The 12,296-nt window shown below is 36.7% G+C and overlaps 1 protein-coding gene across 24 annotated transcripts in view; it reads left to right on the forward strand.

Annotated features, from left to right (window-relative positions):
• PDLIM5 (PDZ and LIM domain 5) overlaps positions 1-12,296 on the forward strand; it is a 175,898-nt gene that overhangs the window by 79,699 nt on the left and 83,903 nt on the right. For 17 of the 24 annotated variants that reach the window (XM_067557193.1, XM_067557192.1, XM_067557191.1 and 14 more), the window contains 2 exons: positions 4,520-4,562; positions 5,851-6,293. In XM_067557193.1, the coding sequence (XP_067413294.1) occupies positions 4,520-4,562; positions 5,851-6,293 (486 nt within the window). Of the gene's footprint in view, positions 1-4,519; positions 4,563-5,850; positions 6,294-10,073; positions 10,091-12,296 lie in introns of all 24 variants that reach the window. The other 7 variants (XM_067557201.1, XM_067557202.1, XM_067557211.1 and 4 more) reach the window with 2 other exon arrangements.

Consider the following 12,296-nt stretch of genomic DNA (forward strand, 5'->3'; position numbering starts at 1 on the left):
CGAGGGACCCTGTTGCCACTTTAAAGCATTTCTGCGGAGGATGGTATTGCCGCTTTAAGACTCTCTTAAAGTGGGCCCTCTCATAAAGGGGCAATGCCATACGCAGATAAACTTTCGGCGGCAGCGCGACTCACGTGGGCCACATCAAAAAGGTTCGTGGGCCAAATGCGGCCCACGGGCCGTATGTTTGACACCTCTGAAATAAACATTTAAATGTAAGATTTTAAACACCTCTTCTTTTCCTTCTCTATACTCTTCATAAAGTAGATATGAAAATTCAATGACCTTTCAGTGTATTTGAAAAAATTGATTTGTAAAACCCCATATGTTCGTATGATACTTCACTTCCCAACATAAGCAGCACATACAAATTGGTTAATTAATAGTGATGAGCCAGTTTTCAAAGGTTCATTGTCTTCAGTATACATACAGTATTTCAGACATTTATCCAAAACCAGTGTTAATTGTTTAAATCTCTTGAATCTGCAAAAATAGGCTGGAAGTCTCAAAAGAGAATTCTTGTAGGACTGGAAGTACTATATGGCAAAGTCTTTCTCGTTGTATTTTGTTGTTTCTAATTCTGAATGGAATCGGGAAATACAACATGATATGTGGAAAAGTAGCTGGGAGGAGATGTTAAATTCTTTTTGCATCTGTTTTTGTTAATATTTTGAGTGAACCCTGGGTTCTTCTTTTACTTGAGCAGAGTCATCTATCTTTACTGCCTGATATGAAACTAGAAATATTATATTAGAAGAAACAGGTGACTGAATAGATGCAGGAAGAATATTTAGTTTCATGGCAAATTTGTTGATGATTTGCAATCTTGCAGTTTTAGAAACATTTGATTTGCTAATCACCACAAACCAGACTCAGAATTACAGCATGACTCCATATGAAATGGAGCAGTTTAATTCTGTCAGGTGCCTTACGATAGTTAACTACATATCTTCACCAAAGGTGCAGTACAAATACATTCTCCTTAGCTTGGATTCTGAACTAGCAAAGTCAGATTATGACAGAAATCTGCTGTTGGAATCTGTCATGCTGGAAGTACAGAAATTCTCCTGAAACAAAATCTGGGGGAAAAAACACTCTAAGTATATTGATTTTATAATTGTTGTTATGGTGACAAACTACTGCAAGAAAAACATTTTGGGGACTCCGTCTTATGAATGAGTTTTGTGGTCTTTTATTGAATTATAGTGAACAAGACCTGGCATAAGATTATTACTGTTGTGGAAATTATATTGGTGCATATTCTGATCAGCAGGCTCTCATAGTTACATACAAAGGAGAGCAAGCAACCTTCCTTTCAGATTAGTACCATCAAGCCTAATTAACTGACTTTTTAAAATGGTTAACAGCAAGGAAAGTATTTACTGTTTTGTGAATGCGTTGATCATCTGTTGTCCTCCGTCAGCCCACTTAACCCACTAAAATTGCTATCTTCAAAATGACGTTAAGTCCTAACACAGCGAAGTAAGAGATAAATCAACTGTACTTAGAAGGGACATGTAAGATACTGCAGACAGACAGGCTTTTAAAAACTATTTAAATATGTTAACATCTATCACAATACTAAGAGCAGTTGTGTTTATTAAAGTACTTAAGGAAGCATTCCATTGGTCAAAGTATTGGAAATGTTTTTCGTTTCAGCCTGAACTATGAATTTTCTTTTTTACTGACTTGCATAACCATCATAACATTTTTCTCATTCACATCTTGGTGGCTCAGTTTTCTTGGTGAGCAGTTTCTTTATGTGATCTTCGATAAATCGCAGACTGGCTGATTGTGATCTGAAAACAACAAAGCCAAGTAAAACTATTTGAAGTATATCTGGACACACAAATTTATCTCCTAGTCTCAAATGTGCATAGGGTAAAATTAAATAATGGTATGCTGTCTGACTCCACATGTTAAAAGAACATTGTGAACATTTTAATGATCAGAAGCTGAATTAGCTTTTTTAAGAGAATAGTATTTTTAAATGTTCATTTTGAACACAAAATAGGTTTGGAGATCATTAGGAAATAACACTTAATACTTCAAACTAGTGTATGCAAAAATGCATCTCAAACTAAAATTTAATTTAAAAATGTTTAATGCACTGTCAAAGAAATTTTTCTCCCAGCCTGAAGTTAAGGACAAGTTATAATCTCCTGAAAAGGTAGGAGACGGCTGTTATGGAAAGGATGACGCAAACATAACTATAACATTGGAAGAGTTTGTGTCTCTTTGCTTTCCCATTTTCCTGAAAATCTTCATCCACTCTGGTATTCTTTGCCAGGAGAGTTTTAGGAAGGAGACTGATCAGCATGGTGTTGTGAATTGCTCTTCGTCCTTCTAAGATCGTGATACTTCCATGTCTAACAATAGCAAATAGTAAAATGTAAAATCTGGCTGAATCTTTAGGTACAAAACTCAGACTTTTTCATTTTACACTGCTGGGGCAGCGTAGATTATAGCAATTTTTCAGCAAATGTCTTTTTCATTGATAAGTGTATCAAACTGTAGAATGACGTGTTTCATGCTAGCTGAGGTCATAATTAAAAGAAATCTTTCTGTGTGTCTTGGCATTTATTCTCTTGTTGCTTTTGTTGCTGTAAATTGACAACTCTTCAATTAGAAGTGATTAATGATGCACCCCAGTGCTTTATAGGTCTTGAGGTCAGTAGTCTCATAGGCTGGAAATTCTGTGGGAAACTGGGAGGGCAGACTTGTTCTTCCAAAGGGACAAAAACCTCTCTCTGTTCAGAATGATCATTGATGTGTGCATAATATTGTGTCATCGGTGATGAACAAATGCTGAAGACAAAGGGCAAAAAAATTTTCACGCGTGCGCACATACTGCATATTTCTTTAGCTAACATATTATACGCATAATGCACATATCTCCATTTGTACAAGTTAATAACTAATAGCCATACTTGTTACCTGAGGACTTAACTGGTACACAGTCATTTTATTAGTTGAAGCTGATGTGTCCTGAAATAAAATGGCTTAAATGGAAGGGTAAATATTTTGAGCATAGTAAAGTTGAGGCTGTACATAAACAGTACTGGAAGCATCAGTTACATAGATTCAGCTGAAATACTGATTAACTCTGTTTCCAGCTTTCCTGCTGGTGATACAGTGCTGATCTTCTGGAGAGCCTAACACACTTAAACTGCAACCTCAGCTTGTCTGCTCACCAATTAATGGAAACTCTTCACTAGACAGTTGAATTCCAGAAGTAATATTCCAGCCTCCCTTGTTGAAAATTATATTCCAAACGTTTTTGGAAAATTAGGGTTGTATGGTTTGGGATGATATATAATTGCTGCTTCCTAGATACTTCCTGAAGTGCCAATCTTTTAGCTCAAGTACCAGATACAACCAACAGTGTCTTAAAATATGGCCATTGGCCATTCTTTCATATCAAATGCAAATAACAAAAAGGCTAAAATTGTTCAGCAGCATCTTAGGTGAACTCTAACATTGTGATCTTTAGAGGAAGCTGCATAATGCATATATGCAAATATTTTATTATGATTATATACATTTATTTTATTTTTTTAACATAAACACACCCACACAATTTAGGTGAGATCCTCACACTCCTGCATGTTGCCAGTGCAGCCTTCAGTATCAGAAAGTTTGGATATTGTTCATTGTGTCCATTACTACCCCTTCCCTTTTCCCCGCTGTCATTTACATCTGTCTGGAAGAATTTTTGTTGCTTTCATAAAGGACTTGGAGTTGCATTAAACTTACCTTTGAAAACCTGAAAGTACACATGAAGTATCAATAACAACTTCATTTGGCTATAATCCTTCAAAAGCAGAACTGCCTTTTTTAGTAATGAAAAGAATCATTGTGCTTTAACACTGCTCTAAGGATAGTGCTGTGGTAAAATACAGTCTGTCTGGTACAGTTGAGTTAAATAAAGTAACTTCATATAAAGCGAAAGGAAAACAATAAGCAAACTGTTGAGTTTATGGCTCATAAGAGATTGTAGTTAAGCTAAAACTTAAATAAAGATCAAAATTACTTCTGTATTTTAGTTACTTGTTCTTGTTTAAAAACCTAAAGCCTTAAGTGGAGACATGGGTCCTTTATTATATGTATACTGAAGTAATGTAAAAGTTGTTTGTGCAGCAGCCTGTGAAGTTTCTGTCCAATACAGTTGTCATGGCTGCCAGTTAGTAATCAATCTGAAGGAAAAGTAATTGAAATTTGTGTAGTTTCTTGCATTCTTATACAGGGTTGGCTGTTTTGTTTTGGTGGGCTGTGCCCTAAATATTATTTTGGAATAAGAGAATCCAGTTTGTCTATTTTTGCCATATGTTAGCTGCAATACTGTAGATTCAAATCCAATAATCTCACTTTCTCTGTAGAAAATAATTAAGCATAGTGAAAGTTCACCCACATTAAATGGGGAAGGAGATAGATAAATATACTGTAACAAGTAGAAAATTTCAATAATGTATCAATGAAGTACATGTATTTTTAAATTTGTGTGCTTTTTCTATTTCAGAGTGCATTCTGCACCAAAACCTGATCCTGTGCCTGTACAAAAGGTATGTTTTTTTTTTTTTAATTATTTCTACCCAGAGGTGTAATGTGTTCCATTAGTTTCTTTACTTCCTTCAAACCCTGTTCTTGATACACACTAGTAGTCAACCTGTTTTTTTAAGCACAACATGCTGAGTTTTCCTATGTTATGAAAAGATCTTGTACTCCAAGAAACCACACTACTTCTGTTAGTGTATTGGTCTTCTTTTAAAAAAAAAAAAAAAAAAGGAGACGTGTACAATGATTAACCATTAAAAGCCACAAAGGAATATATTACCTTCCAGATTTTTCATCCCCAAACGCCTATTTTCTAACCATTTTTTCTTACATTAGGGGCAGCCTTTATGGCAACATCGCCCCATCCTGAAGGGAGAAACCACTGTAATTTCTTCCAAAATAGAGGCTATTCTAACCCTTCTGTGCTCTTGAAAAGAGCCTAACTTGAGAACATGTAGAGTTCTTAAGCATTCTTCACAGTAGTGGAGAACATTGCTCTTCAGAATTCACCCACTTTTGGAAAATACTTTTAGGCAACACTGTATCCTAAACTTTAGGATCCCTTGCAGAACATCAGGTGCATATTCTTTTTCCAACATTTTAAGCAGATGGCGGCAGGTAGGAAATCCTTATAGAACAGAGGCATCATAACTGTCTGCACCACTCAGATCCTAAAAGTGGTTGAGGAATTCTGTTCCATCTCTGAAACACACATCACCAAAACCAGAAAGGAAATGATAGACTTCATAGTGTGTGCCTTGTTCCTCTTCAGCTGTTTGCCGGCTGCTTCTGTGCCCCTTGAAATACTACTTCATGTACCCCATATCCTTTGACACAGCAGCAAATTGCTACATACAATATAAAATGTAATGTTATATATATATTTGTGTGTGTGTGTGTTGAATTTGGTTTGAGATGGAATTTGAATTTTTTAAAAAAACAACGGATTTATTAAGCAAATTTATTCCATTGTGAATAATCCGGTGGCCTTTACATCTGAGTGAGTCATTTTGTTTAATCTTTAAATCTGATTGAGGCATGGAAATCTTGGATGAGATAAGAGAAACTAGTATCTAGGGTTTCTAAGTTTGTTGTGTATGTTAGGATCCTTCACTTATGCATGTGTCCTATATCAATTTTTTGCCAATACAGTATCAGTAAAATTTTAAAAAAATAACATCTGTCTTGGTTTGAAACAAAGGGATCTTCTCTGTTTTCAATGAAAATGTCTACTCAGGATTTTGCATGTGGTTGGCGTGCTTCGTGTGTTTCTGTTTTTGTGTTTATTTTATATAGGGAGAACCTAAAGAAGTAGTTAAGCCTGTGCCCATTGCATCTGCTGTTGCACCCAAAGTTACTTCCACAGTGAACGTGGCCTACAATAAGACACCAAGGCCATTTGGAGCTGTCTCTTCCTCAAAAATCACTTCCATTCCGTCACCGACATCTGCCTTCACCCCAGCCCATGTGACTGTTCCATCATGTGCTTCCCCTCCATCACTGGCCACTGTCACTCCTCCCCCATTCACTGCATCTGGACTGCATGCTAATGCCAAATCCAATACTGACCAGCGTTCACCTGCACTGAATGCTGCTAAAACTGCAGTTAATATCCCATGGCAGCCCAACACATACAATACAACCCTGAACACCTATTCCAACGACAATGCCCAGGAAGTGGCAGAGGGGCAAAGAAGAGGATTCAAAGAGAGCCAGGTTGACAGTAAACAGCAAAATGGGTAGGTGGCTTCAGGGCACTTGATTTGCTGTGAGGGACTTTTCATCTGGACAATTTACTGGGCTGTGTTTAAGGGGATAAAACGCATCTTGTAAGAGTTGGGTTCTTTTCACTGAACAACTTGGTGAAAAAGGTAAATATGAAAGGGCAGTTTTTAGATCTAAAGAGAGCTCATTTATTAGAGGATCTTTTAAAAGCATTTTGTGTCTGCAATATAGTCTGTTATAGGGTTGAAGCATGTGAGATTTTTTTGAAAAGGCCATTGTAATAATTTATTTGATGCGTTTTGAACTTTATAGCAAGCTCAGTAGTATATTTTAAAGTCCCAGCATGGTAAAGAAAGCAGCAGGCACTCAAAATATGCAAGGCAATTTGTCAAGAAGGGTCATCTAGAATTGGGGAAAGCCAGGAATAGGACGCTAAGGAAGAATAAACTTGGCAATAGATGGCCACATAGTGCAAGTTACAGCATTTCATCTGGAGGTTGGGAAATAAGGCAAAATATAGAACTGTTCTGTTTTCTACATACAGGAAATTCGAATGTTGATATGGGGAGAAGATAAAATTTGAACTGAATCTAGTTTCTCAGTGGGACTAATGCCACTTTTCTGGAAAGTTCAGCTACACTGAAGTGTGTCCGTCTAATCTAAAAAGCCAGCACTAAAATGCAAGTGCTAGAATATTTTTAGCATTTCAGAATTGTCAAAAAGGCATACACTCTAGACATTTTGAAAGTTAAAACAGTAATATGTCTGCCGATATTTAATGTTTTAAAGACACTTAGTGGATAGTTTTTGGCATGGCTGATGCTCAGAAAATTTTTAAATCAAGCCCATAGAGCTATATTTTAGAGAAACACTTGTTTTAATGTATTTTACTTATTTTGGCCATATTACTCTTGCTTTCTTGCAAACTTAAAAACGTAACTTGTGAAGTTCAAGAAGTGCTTTGCATCATTACCAGAGACTTCCAAGGTAGCTACTATCATTGTTGTTCCATTTTTGTTCAGAGGTCATCAGAAGAGCAGTAAGAAAAATTTAGTAATGATGCAAAGCTCTTCTGGTACATCTTGAATTAGGTGCTGAACGTGAGCAGTATCTTACAAAGAGATAAACATCTGTATCTGAACTAAAATATAGTATTATGGTTTCAATTACTCCACTTTAAGAAAAAATAATTGAACTAATTATATATATATATTCCCTTTATATTTCAAACTGATCTCTTCCACATGTTCATTCATATAATACAGGCCTTATGCCTTTTATATCGCACTGTTGTCATGGCAATTTTTAGGACTCTTTCAAACAGATGATGGCATGATTCCACATAGCTTTAAAAAGGGAAAAAGCAGGAGGTCCTAAATACTCATTCCATATTTAGGAGACTTTTAAATGTGCTTTGGTGAGCCATCCATAGAAAGGATGCTTTTGGAAATAGAATACAGGGAACTGGCTTTCAGGTACAGTAATTAGCACTGAAGAAAAACGCACAGACTGATAACAAAATCAGCTCTCCTGCAGGGAAGTAGTGCTGCAGGCTTGGAATTAGCACTTCAGCAGTCAAGATAGGATGGCTGCTTCAGCAGCATAAATGCATCATGATAGATTTAATGACAGAAGAATACTATATGAAGAAAATGTCAACAGATGCGTGAAGAAATCCCTGTCTTCTTACCAATCTGAGCAGAAAGTTCTAGTATAGGAACTTGGAAAAGTTTTAGTAAGGTTGTGAAAGTATACTTTATTATATTAAGGGTGACAGACTAGTATACTTGGACTACAACTTGATTAAACACCCCTGTAAAAATCTGAAAGCCTTAAAGTGAAAATGACAAAAACATATAAAATCAACATCTGTTAGTGAACCATACTCTCAGCTTGCCTAGTCACCATGCTAATTAACAAATAAAGTTGTTCCTTGCTTAACCCAAAAGTGTTGGGTAATTTTTGAAATAGCAGAAGGATGCAAGTTTGAAGTAATGGGAACATCTGAAATTAAATCCTTTCCGATACACATGTTCAGTAATTCTGTTTTATAACAATACAAATGTAAGTGCTGCATCTTGTACATGTACAGCATTGTCAGGCAGTTCTAGACTTGTTGGACTTTGCTGTACTCAAAATAGTTTAGTTTCAAATGTTGATCAAACTCTTATTAATACAAGAAGAATTTGCTCACACATAAAAGAGGTGTAATGATGAAGAAATGCTGGGATTACACTGTTTTTTTACATATACATTTAGACTAGAGTGATTTAGTCCCTTTACAAAAGGCTTTCCTATCCAGTAGCACATCATACTCTATATGTAGTGTATTTTGGGGATAGTTGCAAGCCAGTGATTTTTTTCCCCCCCTGTTATAACTGGAGAGTATAATATACTTACAGAAACATTCTGCTCTCACTGTAACCCATGTAAATCAGGTGTTATTCCACTGAAGTGAAGGGATCAATTTTGGATTTTTACAGAGGTGTAAATGAGAGCTGAATCTAGCCCATTATGTTTAAATCAGACAAGTTGTCCCATTTTTAAAAATTCAATTTCTTGTTCTTAATTAAAAGCAGAGCTGGCTACGTGAAGTCTTGTAGGTATTTTCTTATTGTATAGCAGATTTTTGAAACCGTATATTACTCTGGGGTGTGTATTAAAAAACAGACGATAGAATATTAAAATTTGGGAGAAGGGCAAGCAAGAGGAGTTCAGATTTTTAACTCTTAGCAGTCCAGTTGTGGTTGGGTGAATTGATACACCTACAGATGAGGAACTGATTGCTTCCCCCCATTTCAACGGTATGTAAAACACTGCCACAATTACAAACTATAGTTCATTGAACTAACCTGGCAACACAACTGCTTGAGCTGTTTTTTGGCCAAAACAATTTTTTCAGCAAAAAATCTTTTTTCATCAACCGAAATATTTTGCAAACTTGTGTCTATTAAACCCAATTGTTTCAGTTTTTTTAGTGTGTCCCTTAAATTTCAAAAAATCCCAGAAATCTCTAGTTTTCTTTAAATTTAAGAAATTTTCTTTCCTTAAATTATTTTTCTTTAAAAATCTCAAAATCAAAATGAGACTTTTTGTTTTGGGTCAAACGAAACATTTTGTTTGACCTAAAACCATTCTTTTCAATTTTTTGATTAGTCAAAAATTTCTTTTTGGGTCAAACCAAATAAGTCACTCACTCACACAACCTTACATGCATCAAGAACTGGAACTCGCTTCTTCTGGATGATGCTGATAAATCATTTTATTATGTAGGCATTCACAGACAGCCTTATTTCTTAGCACCTCTCTCTGTTTCCCCTTCTGGAAATATTGGTGTGGTTTGATTGGTGTGATTCAAAATATGACACTTAACCTTCGTGAAAACCTTACTAAACATCAAAACTGCAGTCTTACCAAATAGTCTGCTTCTTGATTTGCTTTGCTTCCACCGTAGGATTGGGAAGAGAGGTCTATTTTCTGTTTCTTAGCAATGGCTTAAAGGGAGAGGGGCTCCTTTGCTTCATGTGGCTGTATGCAATTTTGCTTTTACAAAGACCTTCTTGCCAACTCACGCATGAGAATGTGCCTGCTGCTTAAAACAGGAAAGACTACTTCCAATTCTTACTCAGTTCCCAAGTGGGTTGGGCTGAAACTTTTTCTTATAGGTTTCTGACAAATTCCAGCTTGAACCTAGAAGGTACAAGGCTTTTCCAGAACTTGAAGCTGGAAGATTCTCTGAATTATAGGGAGAGGAAATCATTGAGATAATGCTTTAAATACTTTTTCCTTTGCAGGTAACAACAGTGACAAAGTTAGTATCAACAGCACTGGAGTTGAATTATGGTGGCTTATGTTGTTGAAATAACCAGCATGTTTGTTTATTGTTTGCAAAATTAATATTTTGCAATACAGCTTAATCTTTCCAAATAACCACATTTTAAAGTAAATTGTTTTGGTTTACGCTGAACATGGTGTGATTTTGTTTGTTTTTCATCATATTAAATATTGCAGCATTCTTTTATTTCACAAAATATTTATGAGGTGTTCATGCATGTACTGTTACGGTTTTTTTATGCTCTTCCTATATACCTAATGCTATTTGGTAATATAACTTGCTGCTGGAGTGGGGTTTAACTACATTTTAGAGAAGTGTTTAGTTTGGGGGTTGAAGGGCATCACACTGTTAAATCAGCATTATTACATATATACCATTTGTTGATATATTAGATTGAATGTATTTAAATTAAATAATGGTTATATTCTGATTTAAAATGACATCTCTTCCTCCTTACCCCCCAGCCTTCAAATAAATGCAAAACGCTAGCCTGAGTTAATTGCAGAATTGCCTGGTCTAGCTATCTTTTTCTTTGGCTCTGGCACCATCTTGTGCTTCACTGAATAATTACCGTAAAGATTCTCCAACTCTAAAAAGGGAAGGAGTCTAATCTGTAGCAAAGAAAATGAGGGGGAAACCTGGCAGAACATTTGTTTGTGATCTAGTTTTCAACAAACATGAAAGGCTATTTAGCTGTATTAATTATTAATGTGCATTTAATTAGCATGTATTTTAGTTTCTGTGCATTTCCATATTGCGGCTAAATTCACGCCTTTTTATATATAAGCTTTCATTTTCCAGTTTAATTCTTTCTATTCACTTTCTCTTGTTGCTTCACTTCATTTTGTCTGTCTTTCTTATCTGTACTCTGTCATCCTGGAAATTCCATTGTCTCTTTTGTTACTATACCCCTCACTCCTTCATTAACCTTGATGAGCTGTAAGTACTTCACTAATATAACTTATCTTTTTTATTAAATCTTGTCTTATGTTATGCCTTCCACATTATTCTCTACTTTTTTTGCTGCTGTAGCTTAGCTAATGACTAATTGAGCTTTGTTCAATAGTCCTGTCTCTAATTTTTTTGACAAGTTAGTAATAAATATCCTTCTTATCCACTATTTTTTGGCTTTCTTGATATGTACGTTGGTCACGGGCAGACTGGCCATCTGGCAGTTCTGGCACTTGCCAGAAGGGTTGATGCACTCTAGGGCTGGCGGGCCGGTTGGCCCGCTGCAGAAGCCTTTCATCAGGCCCTCCAGCTGGGCCTGTCTGAGCGCAGCAGCCACTCCCTCCTCCCAGGCTCACCCCTTCTCCCCATCTCTCCCACCACATGGGCCCAGCAGCGCCCTGGCTGAAGCACGATGGCTGCTCCCGGCCCCGTCCCTCTCTCACCACATGGGCCCAGCGGCATCCAGGCCGGTATACTTTAAATGCTAGGGCGATTTTTAGTCCTAGTCTGTCACTGACATTGGTACAAACAGCTTGCGGTTTTGCCATATATCTAAGGAGTTAGTTTGGCATTATACATCTCCTATACAGCATGTAAAAACAAAAATAACCTGTTACTTTAAAAGTGGATTCTTAGAGTACCAATCCACTTTGCTATTTTTCCAAAGTGGTGAACATCTCCATGTGCTTGCCACAAGTATAGTTTCAAAAACTCAATTTCTCTGGGAGACTATTGGTTCAGGGAATGGTAATAGCATAGGGAACATTATGGGGGAGACTTTCAAAGATACATATCAGATGTAGGCATCCTAATTACACTGACTTTCAGTAGGAGTCAGGCACCTAACTGGCCTTTGTGCCTTTGAAAAACTCTGTCTACACCTTTAGGATTCCCACTTCCAAGCCAGCCCCGACTGATAACGCAAGACGTTACTATAACAGATGGCTGTTGGTTGACGTATGTAAAATAAATCAGCCTTTAGAAATCATATCCCCATAGAGTGCAATACTCCACTGTATAGACAAGCCCTTAATATACTTCCTGTGCTGCAGAAGTCCACATCTCAAGAACCACCACCACAACTGGCACCTTGGTTGGTAGATTCAATTGGGAGGCATGGAATTTGCTGTAATTTTTCATCCCTGTAGCTGCAGCACTAGATGTTCCAGAGCAGAGCTGAGGTACACTAACAGGCAGTGTGATGAAGCTTGCATTGTTTCAGCTAGTGCTC

The sequence above is a fragment of the Emydura macquarii genome, unplaced genomic scaffold, assembly GCF_026122565.2.
Source record: "Emydura macquarii macquarii isolate MOO-44397 ecotype Brisbane River unplaced genomic scaffold, CSIRO-AGI_Emac_v2 contig_1790, whole genome shotgun sequence".
In the NCBI taxonomy this organism is placed as follows: domain Eukaryota; kingdom Metazoa; phylum Chordata; order Testudines; family Chelidae; genus Emydura; species Emydura macquarii.